The 19880-nt window shown below is 35.7% G+C and overlaps 2 protein-coding genes across 2 annotated transcripts; both read right to left on the bottom strand.

Moving 5' to 3' along the window:
* Window positions 1–152: 152 nt before the first annotated feature.
* Window positions 153–2803, bottom strand: LOC136821208 (homeobox protein Hox-B5-like). The gene is made up of 3 exons (XM_067077442.1): window positions 2442–2803; window positions 1263–1814; window positions 153–1006 (listed from the first exon to the last, which is right to left on the bottom strand). The coding sequence occupies exons 1-3, from the start codon at window positions 2494–2496 to the stop codon at window positions 753–755; spliced, it is 861 nt and encodes a 286-aa protein (XP_066933543.1). The 5' UTR covers window positions 2497–2803; the 3' UTR covers window positions 153–752.
* Window positions 2804–9658: 6855 nt separating this feature from the next.
* On the bottom strand, window positions 9659–19198 carry LOC136821294 (cysteine-rich hydrophobic domain-containing protein 2-like). The gene is made up of 5 exons (XM_067077527.1): window positions 18943–19198; window positions 14558–14768; window positions 11191–11247; window positions 10929–10988; window positions 9659–10697 (listed from the first exon to the last, which is right to left on the bottom strand). The coding sequence occupies exons 1-5, from the start codon at window positions 19056–19058 to the stop codon at window positions 10647–10649; spliced, it is 495 nt and encodes a 164-aa protein (XP_066933628.1). The 5' UTR covers window positions 19059–19198; the 3' UTR covers window positions 9659–10646.
* Between the last annotated feature and the right edge of the window lie 682 nt (window positions 19199–19880).

Here is a 19880-nt window from a genome sequence, read left to right as displayed (position 1 = left end):
GTTGTTTCAACCTGCCCCCGTCATCAAACCGACATATCTTGAGTAGTTTTTCTTTCGTAACTTGATACTTAAGTTCAAGATTAGAAGATTTTAATCCTTTTTTAATCAGTGCTTAAAATTAGTTGAAGTAGATGAAATAATGTCTCCATAATTGTGGAAAGATTTCAAATTCTTTCTCTTTGTGATAATATATAATGTAAATAAATATATCCAATACAATACATGCCTGTCATTTCAGTAAATAATAAATAACATTTCCTTCAAAAAATACAAGAAATTCTTTCAAAAATAACTTAAAAACTTTCTTCTACTTTACTCGTCTACTTTTATATAAACAGATGATTAAAAGATGGTTTGAAGTTGTGGTCGAATATGCGGTCCGCTTCAACATATGGTCCTCTCCTTATTTGTTCAAAAGGTGTCCTTTTCACCTGTACTTAACAATCCATCACAACACTGTGTCGTTCTCCACTCATTATCACTAAGTACAGGCGTCTGGCAGACAACATCCTGTCAAGACTCTTCTTGTTTTCTTTTCCTTAACCAGAAACTCATAAGCGGAACTGAAAATGTCTTGTTGAACGCTTTTAGTCTCCATCGAAAGTTCGGCGCTAAAAGTTCACCTTTACAAAACTGGAGACGGGTGATTTGAGCCATGGTGTCGCCATACTACTTAGTGAGGGTTTTCGTGCGCCTCTACTTTGACGATCTTCCACATCTGTGATGACTTTCAGCAACAATCTCTCCTCATTCTAAATGACCGTCTGATTGAGAAGACCTTGTGTATGATCTGGATGCTCAATCACCTCTCCTGATATCTTCTTTTGTTTCCGCTCTTTCACGCGGCGATTCTGAAACCATGTTTTGATTTGCTTCTCCGTCAAGCTTAACGTGTAAGCGAGCTCGATGCGTCGACGCCTTGTGACGTATTGACAGACGCCAAACTCTCTTTCTAGTTCTCGCGTTTGGTGTGAAGAGAAACAGGGTCGACTTCTCATAGTTGGGTCTGAAAAGTATAACAAAAACGAATGTTTGATAATAGTGCCAGCATGAAAAAATATGGGAGGATTTGTTCAAAATCAATTTTTTTGTCCACTGCAACCTATTTTTCCATATTGGTCCTTATTGACTTACAATGTTCGAGAGGCGCTTTTTGTGAATGAAAATCGTTGTACCCCCTTTTGAAACAAACAAAACGAAAGCCGCTGTGGAGAAATTAAGATCGAGTAGAGACGGGACTGTCTTTTAAAGAAAACGTTTACCTTGAGAGAATTCGTTTGACCAGGAGTCATTGGTCCCAACACTGGAAGGTCTGTTAAACCAGTTCATGTTTCGATTAGGAGGAGTGACCATGCATGAAGAAATTGTGTTGGTGAAGATGGGAGAAAGGTCCGCTTGACCCGTGCCTCCTATGCCCAAGTCGAAGTTGAAGAGACGGTTGTTTGGGTAGGTCGGCCATGCAGTGTTCCTCAGGTTGATTGTGCGATCTTGAATGCGTTGCTCTATCAATGAGTTCTGTTCGTCTTGAAGAGATGTGACTTCGCTTTTGGGAGATTTATTTCCAGTGTATTCATCTGAAGAAGTTGTCGAGGAAGAGGAGGTGATTGGCGGTGTGGAAGATGCTGGTGGCGTAGATGACGGCTGCTGTGGGTGAAAGGGGGTGGTGAGTAAGGGTGGTCTGTTGTTCATGAAAGCATCTTCCAAAGGATTCGTTAATGAGAAATTCATGAAATTGAACGCTTTGGTTTGCTGTTTGTCATTGTTGTTGTTCGATGGTGGCACGTCGAGATTTGCTATCACCGCACTCTTGGCATCTAAAGAAATCGTCAAACATTTCATTACTGATCAGATCTCAACTTCACACTGGAAAGTTTTGTTGATGATACTTCAAAAATACACGAAACGATTGACAAAAGAGTTTTTATGAAAAGGATATTATAAAAGATACTGAATTCCGTTTGTTGAAGTGTTGCTTAGCCTAGGTTCCCATTAATGCTACATAAAAACAGAAGGAATCGATTGTTTATTGTGAAAACAACTCTACTTTTACTCCGTCTTATTCCACTGGATGTTTATCACCCAGCAAAGTGAGCTCAACAAAATGCTCGAATAGTAAAAGTGCTTAAAGTGAAAGACTCAATTCCATATTTCTTAGCACTAGATTGTTACAGTAATATTGAATTGAATAGTCTTATTGGATTCTCGTTTCAATTTGAAGACAAGAAGAAAAGAAGATAAACTTTACTTCAATGGGATACATTTTCGTCGGGATTAAGTTTCGTGGTTGAGCTCATTCGCGAAATTCTAAGATTTCGCCAGGATTTAATTTCCAAAATCCGCGAGATTTAATCCCCGCTAAATTATATCCAATCAAAGTAGTCCGTTTAACGGCATCTTCGAAATCAACTTTCTTCTTTTTCGATAGCAAGGTAGTGACTTACCATCGAACATGTCCAAATCTTTAGTAAAGAAAGTGCAAAAGCCACTGTCAACCATAACAAGGACCAAAATTTCACTCTCAACACAAAATCTATAACAATTTGTTAATATCTTTAAATGAGTATAAAGCTCAACTTTATATCAGATATGATAATCGTTTATAATAATTTGAACTATATATATTCGTTACTCTGTTTGTTTAATAACTTTCCACAGTCAGTTATCTTCACCAAGTTATAATATTCTTTCGGTCTTTTGATGTTGGTTTCTCATTTGACGAATGCAACACAAGTTATTGAGTAGAAGACTGTGTTTTGTGTCGACAACTTTTCTTTCTCGACTGTCGTTTGCTACTTCTGTCTTTTCTTTCGTGTTGGATGTTGACGCTTAAATAATGTAATTGAGAACACCACAAGAGATAAGGTGTGAAAGTGTTGTGTCCATTTGCTAAGCAGCAAAAAAATGTCCACCAACGAAATCCTTCAGTCTCCATCCAACATCTTGTTCAACTTAATAATCTTCAAAAATATTTCTCGAATTCTTCAGAACAAGAATCTTTATTTTCACGAAAATGATTTAGTGGCAATGTTCTTGGCCATATATTGAGGTGTTATTGACAAAAAGTTTTTTGCAGAAGTTTGATTTGTTCACGAAAATGGTGTTGAAATGGGATAAGGGAGACCTTCTCTCCCGCCAATCAATCTGTCAATCCTTTTCACGAAACAAGAGATTATTTTGAATACCTCTTACATAACAAATCTACAACCAAAAGAACAAGTGTCCGTTTTAATCAACATTAGTCTTGCTTTATTTTGAAGCACATCTCGAGGCTAAGACTTCGCCATACGGCGTTCACATGACTATTCATTCATGTCTTTCAACAGAAATTGTCTGTATATTTATGGGTGTTAAAATATATCTTTGTTGAATTTCAACTGGTCTATTAATGCATGGTCGCATCAAGAAACTTTTTATTATCTGACTCCATTACTATCTTTCATAAGCATCTTTCTCTCAGCTCTGTCTCTATGTCCAAGTGGATGTGTAAAAACCAGTTTAGTGGAATTTGAAAAATCTGGAACTTAACTGAAGAATCCTTAAAGATTCCAACATAACTGATAACAAAAAGTTTTGGAAAACTGTACAACCATTGTTTTCAAATAAAGGTTCAAACAATAAGAGTTATACCTTAGTGGATAAAGAAAAGATCATAAATGACGAGAAACAGATAGCTCAAATATTCAATGACTATTATGGCCAAATAATATCAAAACTAGATTTGCCTGAGCCACCCTATGTTGCATTTGACGAAACAAATAATCATACTGAAATTTGTATTCAGAAATATAGACAACACCCAAGTGTCACTGAAATCAAGAAAACTGAGTATCTAAATAAATTTTCTTTTATACCAACAACGAAAGAGGAAGTAGGGAAAATTATCAAGGACTTAGTTCAAGGAAAATCACAGCCAAGCTCAGATATTCCAGTGAAAATCATAAAGGATAATTGTGATATGTTTTCCGAGTTTTTGTGCTCAGAAATAAATGCGTCATTCGAGTCAAACTCTTTTCCAAAAGAATTGAAACTTGCTGATATAACACCTGTGTATAAGAGAAAAGGTTCAAAGAATGACAAGGGCAACTTCAGACCGGTGAGTATTCTCCCAGTTCTGTCAAAAATTTATGAAAAAGTCATACATACCCAAGTCTCAACCTACTTTAACAACATTTTGAGCAATAGACAATTTGGATATAGAAAAGGAATGAGTACACAAACTCCACTTTTAGTCATGACTGAAATTTGGAAGAAAGCTACAGATGAAAAGAAAAAGTTTGCAGCGCTACTCATTGACTTATCAAAAGCTTTCGACTGTATCTATCTCGCACGAACTATTGATTGCTAAACTTGAAGCATACGGATTTTCAAGGAGTGCCTTAGGTCTCATAGCAGCCTATCTATCAGATAGAAAGCAAAGAACGAAAATTGGCGACCATTACAGTACCTGGCATAATGTTAAAGTAGGTGTTCCCCAAGGATCCATTCTAGGGCCGCTACTATTTAACATCTACATGAGAGATTTGTTCTACTTTCTTGAAAATAGAAATGTACTGAATTATGCAGACGATACAACACCTTTTGTGATAGCTGACTCTTGGGAACAGGTTGGTGAGGAGCTCTCGAATGGAGCTGCTATCATCTTTGAATGGATAACCCAAAATCAAATGAAAGGAAATGCAGACAAGTCTGAGTTGATAGCTAACAATACCAGCAAAGAAATCTTCATTACTATACAGAATGAACGCATCTTTAACAGCAACTCAGGCAAGATCCTAGGATTAACTTTTGACAACTGTCTGACTTTTGAGCCACACATTAACATGATTTATAAGAAAGCTAGCCAGAAAATCAGTGCACTTGCGAGGGTAGCACCGTACATAAATCAAAAGAAAAAACAAAGGCTCATGAATGCCTTCTTTCGAAGTCAATTCAATTATTGTTCGCTTGTCTGGATGTTTCATGTTCGCAGGCTAGATCAAAAAATAAATCACCTCCACGAAAGATGTTTGAGGATAGTGTATTCTGATCATACATCTACTTTTGAGCAGCTTTTAGAGAAAGACGGTGCCATCAAATTCCACCATAAAAATCTTCAGTTGTTAGCAATAGAACTTTTCAAATGTAAAAATAACATATCAGATCTAACTAAAGAAATTTTCAAACATGATGAAAATATCAAAGTAAATCGCAAAACGCCTTACTTCAGATCAAGAGAAATAAACTCTGTTTTTCACGGTTCAGAGTCACTTTCATTTTTAGGGCCAAAAGTTTGGGAATTAATTCCGGATGAGTATAGAGATATAGTTGATCTTAGTATTTTTAAGGAAAAGATTAAGCAATGGAGGCCTACATCATGCCCGTGTAGAAACTGCCGAACCTATATTGAAGGTGTTGGCTTTTTGTAATCACCTTACAAATTGTAAAGTAGCGTTGACTTTTATTAGCCTTTGTTGCTACCTGTTCGTCAACTTGAAATAAACTATTACATACACATACATACAAGCGAAAAAAATTGTATGACTTGAATCGGGTAACCAAAACATCCATGAATTTCACTGTGGTTGGAGTTTCAGAAGAAGTATCTTTTAATTTTCGAGGTTAATATTCTTCCGGGATGTGTTAAAATCTGAAAATGGGGTATATGTGAATTCTTCATTAATTTCAATTGAGCCATCTTCAATGAGAAGATACTACTACTACTCTATATAGACCCCCCGAAAAGTAGGGGGTCCTAAATTTTACCTCTGAAAACCCCAAAATATGGTAATTATAGGCTACCAGGCTATTTAATGCAAATCAGCTTGTGATAGCTTTCTTCTATGATGCGCAAGGTGGGGTCGGATCATTTCAAAGATTTCTTCGTACTTGTTGCAAATTGGTGCTTGATGCTCAGCAAAGAGCAACCTGTCTCACAGCCCCGATGGAAAGTTTCTATCGAAATCCCTGCGGGGTTGAAAATTCTTTTGTTGTTAGTATATGTAATCACACAATGGCTTTCACTAATTTTTCCCAGTTAGGAAAGTAAATTACAGAAATTACACTGAGAGTTTTATATTTTTCTCTTCTCTTTATGTCTTTCTTTTATTGTTGTTTATTGATTTTCTTTCTCACAAAATAAATTTCGAATGCAATTAAAACGTTCGATGCAAAAAAAATGTAAGAAAAAACATTAAAATCAATTTTGTAAACATTGGCGCGGCATTGGAGAGTGTGATTAACGATTAATTGTTCTCTACTTTGAGGGCGTGCCAAATAAGAAAAAATAACCCATCGTATGATTATGTTAATAATCCAGTGATGATGGTTTTGGCTTGCAATTTTTCTATTGAATTTCAAATGGGGTTGAAATCAAAGTTAATTTACCAACGTCAGGCTAACATTTCAGGGTTTTTTCCCAACAGGAACGAAATTTTAGCCAATTTTTCCTGTGGTGCGGGGGTCCCACTGGGTCTCCGACACAGGGGTGTGAAATTATAAAGAAGGGTAAAGAGTAAGTGGACAAACCAGGGAGAAAGAGTGGTGCCGTCACTATTATTCCAGTGGAGTGAAGAACATGAGATTTTTTTTGTAAAGGAACAAAAATTAGTTTTATAAAATAATCTACATTGAAAAAAATGTAGCTGCTAATTCAGTTTTGTATTTTCTTTTCTATTTTTGTTTGATTTTTGATATTGTTTGACTCATAAATATATTTTCAACGAGTATAGAATATGACAATCAAATTCGAAATCTATCAAAGTTTACGGCCCGTTTCGTCTTCACTGCAGATTGTTTTGAGACAGAATTTTTAGGTCACAAAGTTTAATCCGAATTGGATCGATATTTTTATCCTGGTGCAAATGCTGAATTAAAAAAGAGTGTCCAAAATCGGAATTCAGAAATCCTCACTGGATGTTGGGTGTGTAAATACCCACACATCCAATAGAAACAGGATGTTTCAAATTCAATCCACCCACTGGCTAAAACTTCACACCTAATGACTGAAACAGAGCTATGATTTAAAGCTAGTAGGAAACAAAAGCCGCTTAAAAACGTTTTGTACCGTACATCATTCAGAAAACACCTAAGATATTCAAAATTCTGAGACTCCTTTGAACTGCTTTTGCTTTGGTGATCTTTGAAGAAAAAATAGCTTTTTGTTTTGGAAGAAGTTCATTAGTTCAAAATATTTTAAACAGGTTGATTTTAACATCTTTCGATCTTTGACTATCAGGCAGATAATCTAATAGCAGCTCAGTACACTGGGAGTAGTACCTACAAGTAATTACTCCCCGGGGGGCACTGGATTTCTAAACAACGGCATGTGCCGCCCAAAACTTGGCTTTCAAAATCAGACCCTTAATCGTTAAAAAGGTACCGTTACAGTGCATTTCCAACCCTTATAGTGTAGCATAGAACAATGTCTTGGAAAATTTTCTCTTAAACTGAGCCTTGGCTGTCAGTAAAATGGTCAAAAGTATAAAATTTGGGGATTATAAAGTAAAAACGCAGTTATTAGGATAGTTTTGGCTGAACAGATAATGAATTGAACTGATTCTGCTTTTGACTCTCTCGATTATCTTGATTTTTGCCCAAAAATGTACCCTTACAGTACACTCCTCTAAAAGTACACCCTTACAGTGCATTTCGAGGACCTCAAAAAACCTACCCTAATGGGCGGCACATGCCGTAGGTCGGACCATATGAGTACCCCCCCCCCCCCGGAATTACTTTAAACTCTCTCCAACTTTGAATATGTAATCTGAACCAAGTTTTCTCGAGTGGATGCATCGACGGTGGATCGACGGTGGATGTAAATACAGGAATCTAGTTTCAAAAATATTAGTATCAAAATATTTTAGTACATTTTTAGTGATATTTTCTGAGTAAGGAACCTCGCGTAGTAGGGTTTATAACAGGCCAGAGGAAGAAGATATACAAAAACTGATTTGAAATTTGGAATCAGCATGAAAAATTGATACCTCAGTTTCGAATATTTTCGTAAAAAATCAGCCTCATATCGCAAGCCAAGGGTGAGAGCTATGACAAAATGAATCAGCGTGAAAAACATTCTTAAAAAATCTCACATCACTACAATCTGTGACTAAATATTGTGGCAAGAATTCCCTACCCGTCTAGTATCAATGTTGATGAGTGGAGAGGCTGCTACCAGGCCCAGAGAAAGCTCACACCAACACTGATATCTGGGGGGGGAGGGATTTTTCAAGAAATACATATTTTGTCACCGGTTGTACCTAGAAAGTTATTACAAATGGTAAATTTTGAAAAAAAATTATACTTAGCGGTTTTCTTAAAAAAGTGGTCTCTAATAAGCACCCAGGGTAATCAAAATCAGATATCAGATGAAATTGATGTAAAAAAGATTGATAAACTCTTGTTTGTTTTGATAGTAAAATTTCCAATCTCCCTGGACCTTTAATACACGTACACGTATCTATTTTCATTACTTTGGCACATTTGAATACAGAGCATTTTTTTTTTGAAATATAGAAGGCTTTTGATCAATGAGTATAGCTTATTTCCCTAGTTAACTCGAGTTAATGCAGTCAGGAGTTTGATAAACCCAAATAATAGCGAATAGCCCGACTGGAAAGTAGTTAGTTCGAGGAAATCGGCATAATAACCGAAGAGTCCTTTATTTCTTTCAGAAGCTCCGAAGTTCCTACATGATAGTTGGCTGAGATAGTTTTATTAACCCTATTGATAACCTCAAGCTTTTTTGATTTTTGTAGCCCCAGGAGGAGGGGGGGGGGTAGAATCAACCACCCTTGATTATTTTTTATCTAGAAGAATTATGGCAGTAAAAATTGGTACAGATGTTCTCTACCATGACACAAACCATCGACAAAATTTCACTCTGTCGGAAAAAATGTATCGTTTACAAAAATGTTTCTCATAGTCGAACCAATATTCAGAATCTGTTTGAGGACCCTGAAAGATGAAGGGTGTTTCTTTAACATAATTGTTGGTTATGATTTCCATTGAGATTTTCTGTTGAAATTTCATGACGTCATAAATGAAAACGTCATCATTTTCAATTTTTTTTTGTAAATTTTTTTAAATTCACATTATAAGACAAGACTCACCTGAAGTAACGAGAAATTTCCAAAAATAGATTGTTTTGCCAGTGGACTTTAATGGGATTTTTTTCCTTTTGCATAAGTTAAGGATACTTATCCATTAGGAAAATCTCACTGGTGGAGAAAAGAAGGAAGGTTTCGGCTTTATATTCAATTTTTCTACGGGCAGCATTGTAAGACTTTGATAGCTCATCTTTTAGGGCGTATAACAACCTGAACGTTTGCTTTCGCTTCTTGAATTTCGTTGTCACAAAATGATTAGAGTCTCTGTTTTCGTTCCTAATTGAGACAGTCTAGTGTCTAGGAATGAGACTGATACCTTGTCAGAAAAAGAAGTCAATACAGGAAGGAGCTAGGCGCGTGTCAAATGAACCACTTTGTGGCTACAAAAAGGTACATTATTACACACTTTACAACAAGTTGACCGGCCTTTTGTTTGGATTACGACCGACTGACTGAATATCATAGTCACAAAAGAAAGAGACTGAGAGTCAAAGATTATTTTCGTCAAAAGTTTATTTAATGACGACATCAAGGATTAGATGTTATGACAAAAGTGATCCAAGAGGAAGTGTTCATTCATTCTTTCGTTTGATGAAAATTCTCTTTGCATGGAAACACAAAAAAATCAGTATACTAAAAATTTCCAGCATGAAATACTGTACCAAATAAATAAACAAAAATTATTAATCCAGAATTAGAAGTTACCAAAAAGAGCCGGCTTCAAATTAAATTTCTCAAGAGTAATAAGGCAGGCTCGGTTCACGAAAGCATTCCTAATTTCAAGGCGTCTCAACCTCTCGCCACTCTTAAAAGGTAACTTGGAATTACTCTAGAATAAAAAAGAAATATTTTATGATAAATTTCCGTTTATATAATATCTAAAAAAAATATTTACAAAGGTTTTGACCGTTAATATCCTACCTTCAAAGCGTTACAGCAGGTAAATAGCGTGAAATCTTTCTTCTCGCACATTAACAGAAAAGGCATCCCTAACTTCCTCAATTCTCAGCTTAGTCTTGACTTCTACTTAATAGATATGGCAAGAAATTCCTTAACCTAAAAAAAGTATTGGCATTGCTTGTTTCTATGAAAATTAACATGAAATTTTTTAATTGAATTAATGAATTCCAATACTAGTAAGCTATAATACCGTCTGGACCAGAATGACCGACTGTCTTGTATTGATTACGCAATAACAAATAAAAGAGGTTTGTAGTGTCAGTCGTGGAATATTATCACGTAACACTTACTATCGTCCCAATAAACCCGAAAGGTTTTTTTCGAAAAATAGAAGTATGAAATGCATTGTAAAGAACTAAATATATGACAATACCTTAAAACAAGAAATTTTGGCGAGAACGAATTATAACGAGCAATTTTCGTGCAATTTGGCATAAGTTACTTTGGTGAATCAATAAAATTGTTCAATTTGTCAAGAAAATATCTTTTGACCAGTTATTTTGAAAGACGAATTTTAGGGCGAATTTGGAGGCAAATTTTCGTCAAAATTTCTTCCCTTAAGATAACAATAATTTAAATATCTATCTATAAAAATCAGCTTAATCAATCGGGCTTGTAGATCGGTTGTTTGGGACGAAACTCCATCAATAAAATCTAAAAAACAAAGATGCATTGAAGAATTTCAAAACACAATAAATTCTTTTTATACCTGTGCAGATTGGGAAAGCATTTTGTTGACCTGTTAGAAGCTCCCCAAAAGAAAAACAACCAAAAAAACAAAAAAATAAATAAGAGTTTATACTACTTAAATGGATATGAGAGGAAAATAGGAAATGAAAAAGGTAGAAAAACAAATGTTTGAAGAAGATTTGGTAAATGTCTTACATATTCCATCATGTTACTCGATGTAATCATCTGTTTTTGGAGCTTCAAGTGCAAACTCAGCTGAAAAAAAGAAAAGATCAAATCAATCAACGAGGCTGAATATTTACAGCAAGTTTCCTAAAAAGAAAGGACACATGACCATATTCTAGCTAGTAAAAGAAAATTAACTCAAAGACATCCTGGTGGTAGATTCAATAGCATCTTCACGGTTACTCCCCTAAAAACCCTAACAAAGACCTTTTTGGTGGTTTATACTTCTTACCTTGTGATAAAGTGTTTGATTTTCGTGGTCAATGATCTTCTCTAAAGTATGCCTCGTCTAAAAGAACAGAAGGAGAACTATCATATACTGCCAAACTAGATCGGTTAGTTCAAAGGTAAAATATGAGTAGAGTGCCAATGAATTATATTCACCATATTGTTGACTTTTTCTGATCGAAGATCATTGGACATAAAGGACATACATTCCCATCACTTTTTATCATAAAAAGCATATTAACATTTATGAATTAGACTATGATAAACATATGAAAGCCATCGAGTCAGTATGGGCAGAAATTATTATAAAATCACAAACAATTTTAGTTGGATGTATTTACCACCCACCTGATGATAAGAAGTTTCTGAACAATTTGACACCAATTCTTGAAAAGTACTCGCACAGGTCAAATATCGTTTTACTTGGAGATTTGAACATTGATCTTGCTAAAGATGATGCTTATCTTACACCTCAGCTTCATCGAGGCTTGGCGAAAGTTGCTTTACAGAATGTTATAAAAGATTACACTCGTATTACAGAGAACTCTAAAACATTGATTGACTTGGCTATAATACCTGTGAACGACACCAAGATCCTTCGAAGTGGAAGTTATGGATCAGCCATCTCTGATCATAACCTGATATACGTAACTATGAACTACTTTATTGACCGTCCACCACCAAAATTAAGAACAGTTAAAGATTACAAAAATGCCGATCAAAATAAACTGAAACAAGACTTATCGCAGGTTCCATGGGACATTGTCTCTATATTCGATGATGTTGACGACTCTCTATGGGCCTGGGAAGAACTTTTTAATGGCGTTATTAACGAACACGTCTAAACAAGAAAAGTCAAGGTGCGTTCCAAAAATGAACCTTGGATGACGGGAAAAATTAGAAAATTATTAAACAACCGTTACAAACTATTCAAGAACGCAAATCGCACTCCAAAAGGATCACCCGAATGGAAACTATATAAACAATCAAGAAACGGGTGTACAAATGCAATCAAAGCAGCAAAAGCAAAGTACTGGAGAAATGAATTCGACAAATCTAATAATTCCAAGAGCTTCTGGAAAACAGTAAAAAAGTTCAATGGAGACACCAACAAATGTACTATTGGACCCCTAGCTGACAACAAGCGAATCATAACTGACGACAAAGAAAAAGCGGAACTCCTGAACAGTTTCTTCGCAAATGTTGGTAAGAAATTAGCTCTTGATATTGGAGAGGATCACACTACTGCATCACATAAGCAAATATACAAAGTTACCCCAGCCCTCTCCGATGTGAAGCTCGATTTCAAATTATTTGAAAAATCCTTTACTAAAGCTGTCAACCTTGCAAAAGCGTGTGGGCTTGATATGATTACTGCTGAAGATTTAAAAATTAACGAATCAGCGTCAACTACGGGTCTGTTTCAAGTTTTGAAACAAGGTGTTCAAACTGGGAAATTTCCTAACAACTGGAAAATAGCTAGAGTCTCATGTGTATTCAAAAAGGGCTCAAAAAGGGATTGTTCAAACTATAGACCTGTTTCTTTACTCAGCATACCAAGCAAAGTAGTTGAGAAATTTATCTGCTCTCAGCTAAATGATCATCTTGTCACATTTAATTTGTTAAATGAACACCAATGGGGTTTTAGAGCAGCTAGATCAACTGAAGATCTACTATTATACTTGACTGAAACATGGTATAAAGCCTTAGGTGACAAAAAGGTTGTAGGAATACTTATGATTGACTTTAAGAAGGCTTTTGACAGTGTGTCTCATGAAGTGCTATTGAATAAACTCTCTGCATGTGGGGTGTCGGGGGATTTCCTCGAATTCATGATGAGCTACCTCAAAGAAAGATCGCAAATCACCAAAGTGAATGGAGTTACATCGACCAAATCCTCTGTTGAATACGGCGTTCCTCAGAGATCGATACTAGGACCTCAATGTTTCTCAATGTACGTGAATGACATGCCAGATGTTGGAGATGAGGAAATCGACCTATATGCAGATGACTCTGAGACTTACTCGATAGCTGACACTGTTGACGAAGTAATGATTAACTTGCAAAAACAAATAGAACTAATTGCTAATTATTCGTTAGAGAACTGTCTTTCAATCCATCCAGATAAATGTCAAATATTGATATTAAGCAAACAGAAGTTCATTGGTCCCCTACCAGATGTTAAGACCAACAACAATTCTATCAAAATAACTGACAAAACAAAATGTCTTGGTGTGATTCTTGACAATAAACTATCATGGGGCCCTCATACGGAAATGGTGTGTAATGCCTTTAGCAACAAACTTAAAAACCTTTACAAAATGAACACTCTTGATAAAGTTACGCTTAGAACAATCTATAATAGCGGTATTTTACCATCAGTAATATATGGTATCTTGATCTGGGGGAATTGTGCTGGTCACCTACTGGACGATATAGAAAAGATCCACATTAAAGCTGCTCGTTTCATCGAACGAGTCAAGAAAAAAGTAAAAGACTGTGAAGTTCTCGCTCAAGCAAAGTGGAAGCCTCTTGCTTTCTACTATAAGTAACATCTTACATGCAAAACTTATAAAATCTACAACAACTTGACTTCACCGTTATTGAAAGACTTCATCAACAAATCAACCAAAACAAAACGCACACGAAACGAATGCAAAATCGACCAACCAGCTTTCAACTATGTCGGATACAAACGCTCTTTTGCCTACAGAGCTTCAACATCGTGGAACCTCCTTCCCCTATGTGTTAGAGAGAAAAAATCTTTTTAGCCACTTTCAAAAAGGCATTACTTGAATCAAAAGTTATACCCAAAATTAACTTTGGCTACAATTCGACATCCAGGGCTCGTGACCCGGAAAATTATCTATACTATTAATATTTTATTTATCTCAGTTTATATATCTTATACACTATATATACATAGAATTTTTTAATTTTTATTTTAAACTACATAGAATGGATCCTGCAGTCAAACCTACATTTAAAATTCTCACAAATTTCTCTAGTCTCTATCAACCTATTCATGCATCCTAACAAAATCTAAGTTAATACTTAAATCTCAATAAATCAATTTTTCAAAATTTTGAGGACACTAAGATTTTGGTCTCGGCCTCTAATGTTCTAAATCATTTTATATTTTAACTTATTTAAACAATAATAATATAGTATATTTTATCTTAGATTTATAGTAGGTCCACATCAGTGGTTTTTCACTGTCTGCTAGTTTGTATTGACCTTCTTTACCAAATAAATTAATAATAATAATACCTATCAGACAGAAACAATTTTGTACGCACACCTTTCTTGAAAACAGCAAAATATTTGAAAGTTCATTACATAATGCTTATTGAAAGCGAAGAATAATTTACCCTTTTGCTCAAGAAGAGGACAGGCCACATGGACATTCCCATTGTACAACAACAACATATACAGCCACACAACAACCATCGCAAGTTCATTGGCAAACTTCTACCCAACACTTTGTTTATTCTCACTAGTGTGGATTCAAATTCCTCTGGTGCAAGTTTCCCTGTCAACCCGGATGGGAAATCAGTATCAAATTTGTTTGTCATGCCAAACCTGAAAAGCGGAAAGATTTTATAATATTTAGGTAAGATGGTTCTTATTCATACCATCCTTTTCAGCCAAAGTATATTTAGCTTGATGAATGATTAATGCCATGCAAAGTAATGTTCGATAAAAATCAAGAAAACAAAAATTTGTTCAATTTATTGTAAAAGCTTTTCGACTATTGTCATCGTCAGTACAGTAAAAAATACATAAGCATATGAAAAAGTATCTACAATTTATAAAGAAATGTTAAAAAGTTGAGAAAACACATCAATTGTCACGGGAGCAACGATGCCATGACGATTAATGTGTTTTCTTTTGTTCCAGAGTAAAATAATTTACGTTATGCCGTTTCTAAATAAGTTTAATTGCTTAGTCTCTAGTTGATTGTTTAGTGAAGGCTTTTTCAATGCGATTTGGAAAGCCTCTAAATTTTTCCTTTCTTTGCTCTTAAGTGGTGCCGAAATTAGAACCTTCCAGTTAAATACATGACTATTATCATGACTCTCTAAATGTTTTGCGGGCTCCGAATTACCTTTCAGCGAGTTGTGTTCACTCCAGCGAACTTCGACATTTCTAGCCGTTTCACCGATATAAGTTTATAATCAAATGGAATACAAAGAAAGTGAAAAGTCTGTTCAAGCTCAAGAGTAAAAATCCACACCCGAGTTGCAAGATCTACGTTGGCGAATGTTCGTGTGGAGAAACTTATATCGGTGAAACGGCTAGAAATGTCGAAGTTCGCTGGAGTGAACACAACTCGGTGAAAGGTAATTCGGAGCCCGCAAAACATTTAGAGAGTCATGATAATAGTCATGTATTTAACTGGAAGGTTCTAATTTCGGCACCACTTAAGAGCAAAGAAAGGAAAAACTTAGAGGCTTTCCAAATCGCATTGAAAAAGCCTTCACTAAACAATCAACTAGAGACTAAGCAATTAAACTTATTTAGAAACGGCATAACGTAAATTATTTTACTCTGGAACAAAAGAAAACACATTAATCGTCATGGCATCGTTGCTCCCGTGACAATTGATGTGTTTTCTCAACTTTTTAACATTTCTTTATAAATTGTAGATACTTTTTCATATGCTTATGTATTTTTTACTGTACTGACGATGACAATAGTCGAAAAGCTTTTACAATAAATTGAACAAATTTTTGTTTTCTTGATTTTTATCGAACATATATTTAGCTGTTAATTAACTCATTCAATGGTTTATACTATATTTCAACTTCCACGACACCATACTGGACTAAACTTCAGTATTTCTAAAACAAGAACAAGTCCCTAAAAATTGTCAAGTTTTATCCAACATTTTCAATATTTCTTTTTAAGGTTAATAGGGTCAGAGCCACCAATTTTTTAACAATGAAAAAATTAGTGGCAGTTCCAATTTTGGATCTCTTTTGGTATATGGAACTGAGCATAATTTAAATTTTGTCTGTCATGAAGAAAAGATACTTTTTTATTCTGCTATTGGCAGTTTCATGTCACTTTGGTGAAAATCTTCAGGCAACTAAAAAATATACCTTACATTATCTATTTTGTTGTGAAAAAACAATTCAATATCAAGGCTCGAAATAACGATTTCAAGTGGGTCGGACAAAATGTCCGATCAGGGTTCCTTTAGCTTGAAAATTATGATTTTTGGGTCGGACAAGGAGCAATTTGGGTCGGACAATGTCCGATGTCCGACCGTTATTTCGAGCCCTGCAATATCATCTTATTATATGACGTCAATTTTTCCGTCAATGAGTTAAAGATTGAATTTATGACGATGGCGACATTTCACTATGATTTCAGAACGTTTATTTTTAAAAGATTTTTTTCAGGGTAATTGACAATTTCAAATTTCTTGGTCTTGCAAAGCACATAATGTCCTGAATCAGGTTAAAAGATTTCGACTTTCTCAACACACACCACTTGACTAATGGTGTTCCTCTGCTATCTTTCACTCGCCAAACCTCTGTGGATAATGTTTTATGCCCATTGAATCACTTTTTGAAGGTGGACTTGCAGAGCCCTATATATTTCTTTTCTTCGTAGTTGGGTAAGTCCAATTGAGAGTTGTCTTATATACAATGTTGGAAATGAGACAGTTCTGGTCTTTTTTGGTACCTAGTTAAATGTTCTGTTGTCTTGTTGGTTGTTTGGCAACATCAAATTTGGTCAATTTGTTCCAAAATTACAAGGTTTTTAAATTTTGCCTGGAAAGGCTTGTGATGATGTCATCACAAAACTTTCAAACTCTATAACTTTTGATAGGAAGATTTTCAAGGAATATTTTATGCCTCAATTTTCATCAGCATTTCAAGCTCTTTCTGCTGGAACCGTCAACTGCTCTAACTTGGGACGATTGGTTAAATCTTGGGACGGTCTATTTCTGGACTGTATTTCACTTACTGTTTAAATCTCTTTGACAACAAGTTTGTTTTTATACTTCAACCAAGTTTATCAATCAAACGTTCATCGTCTCATAATCACAACCGAATGTATTTTTAAAGGATTTTAAAAGTACATAATTTGAAGAAGTAACTAACAATTTTAATCACACCCGCGCTACCACATCTTGACGCCATTGTGTTGTTTTTCTCTAGAGACTTTTTTCCAGCGTGTGTTATTGATTGACATGTCAAAGTTACAGAGTGGTCGATAACAGATTTCAAATTTTCTGTGGAAGAACAGACTTTTTATACAATCGCGTGCCCGATCATATTTACAAGTTTCTCGTCGCAAAGATTTGTTCCTTTTGCAGTGCGAAAGCCTACCTGGCGAGAGTAGTATATTCACATTATTTGCTATCTATGAATCGCGGTATGTTAATTAACGACTTTGGAGGTTGGTGAAATGGTGGCCAAATTTCTGTCCCATGTTTTGTCAGATAGTCCCAAGTTAGAGCAGTTGACAGTATGCAATAATGTGTCATTGTTTTTATGCTAGACTTTTTAATTATACAATACGCCATGGATGGTCTTAGCAAAAGGTCTTTTGTACCATATTGGAATGGGTATTTTTTCCCTAAAGATACACGATAGAAAAAAACCTTGTGTTTACTTACGAAACTACCTAACTTTCAAGCTCATTTTTTCAATTTTCAATTTTCAACTATCCTTGGTCTTTTTCCTTTAGAAAATGGAATGTTAGGTAGAGCCAGACGGTGTCAATCGAACAGCTTCAAACAAAAATTGCAATCGAACCAATCGGACGCAATCGAATGCGATAGAATAATTGTGATTCGATTGTCGAACATAATCGAATCTCAATCGAACGGCTGATTCCTGGGTAATATTTGATTGTGTTCAATTGCGTTTGAGTAAGGTTAGATTGGTTCGATTAATACCGTCAACTGCTCTAACTTGGGATGATTGGTCGAAACATGGGACTGTTTCATATCTGGTCTGTATTTTCACTTACTGTAAAATTGAAAGAGAAATCGTATATTTTTTAATACGCCGTTCCTTAACTCAAAAATTTCGTTGTTTGTGATCTGACTCCACATTGATCCATGGCAAAATCAATTTTCGGATTAAGTTTTACCTTAACTCAAATCAAATGACTTTGGAGGTTTGGTGAAATGGTGGCCGAATTGCCGTCCCATGTTTTTTCAGATAGTCCCAAGTTAGAGCAGTTGACGGTAGTTGACTATGTTCCATTGGTTCGATTACGATTATGTTCGATGAGTTTGATTGCGATTAAATTAAATTGGATCACTCTGTTAGAGCTTTTTAGCGTGCGTGGGCGGCCGAGCGCTTATTAAGTATCGTACGAAAGCGAATAAAATCTAAATCAATCGAACGTACTGGAACATAATCGAATACAATCGAACGTAATCGAAGCAATCGAACGGCAAATCCTGGGTAATATTCGATTGCGATTCGATTGAGTTCGACAATCGAATCGCAATTATTCGATTGTGTTCAATTGCGTTCAATTGGTTCGGCATTCGATTCGTTCGATTGACACCATCTGGGTAGAGAGAAAGTGGAATCCTAGGAAAAGAAGACCTTTGTGTTGTGGTGATTCGTCAATTTCTCTGCTCGCTCACACTCAACCCGTAGGGTTACAATCTTATGAAAAGCAAAGGTACATCTTCTAGATATTTAAACACAATAGCTAGACAGTTTTGATCGTATTGAATACAAAATAGAGCACCAAAAAAAAGCTCCAAAAAATGGCTTACATTGTTAGATGCCCTACACCACATATTTTGATAGGATCAGGAGTTTTATATGAAAAAGAGCTGCTGCTGCTTCCTTGAGAAGGGGAGGCATCCTCTATTATGTCAATATCGGCCATCAGTCGCCATATGATAAATGATTGTGTCTAAAAATGCAATATTTCATCTTCACAAGCCATAGTCAATAGTTTTGTCACTTTTTTCTTGCCTGTGTGTTTGTTGTTGTGCTAACAGTGAACAGAAAATTTATTTCCTGATAAAACGCAACTCGCACCAAGTTCAAACTAAAATCCTTAAAATATCTAGCCTGTTATAAAATTTCCAAAGGAGTAACAGATCCAGAGGCTTGTTTACGCTTGATTGCTAGCTTGGTCTATCAAAATAAACTCAGTTCACAAGATGCGTAAATATTCATATCAAACATGGCGGCAAAATAGCAGGTTTTCACAATCTTTCAGAGCCAGAGGTAGGTATAAAATAATTTAGAGATTAGCCAGGTTTGCAGTGCATGTTTTGGGAAAGAGAACAGGATATCATTTAGAGAAGGAAAAAGTTATTTGTCAATCATTCATTCTGACCTTCCTATTGCCCAGTATGGAAACGATGCAGGACCCTGCCGACGCAAAAAGTATCCTTATTCGACTTTCGACTAATGCTTCAGATGCATCCGGCCTGGCGTAGCGCGTAGCATAGGGTTAGGGATTTGCACCAGGGTGGCGAAGCCACCCTGGTGCACATCCCTAACCCCTCACCCGGCCGGCGGTGCACCCACCCGGCGGTGCACACGTGTGGTGGCACTGCTGTTATGGTGTCCATTCCAGCCAAGCCATATTTTATCATTCTACAGAAATCCCCGCTTGAAAAATCAAAATATTGATACGTGGTCGAGTTTACTAAACTTTGCCGAATTAAAACGCGCAAAAATATCATATGACGTATGA

The sequence above is a fragment of the Clytia hemisphaerica genome, unplaced genomic scaffold (assembly GCF_902728285.1).
Source record: "Clytia hemisphaerica strain Z4C2 unplaced genomic scaffold, Clytia hemisphaerica genome assembly, whole genome shotgun sequence".
NCBI classification, from domain to species: domain Eukaryota; kingdom Metazoa; phylum Cnidaria; class Hydrozoa; order Leptothecata; family Clytiidae; genus Clytia; species Clytia hemisphaerica.
This window is presented reverse-complemented; position numbering and strand designations above follow the sequence as displayed.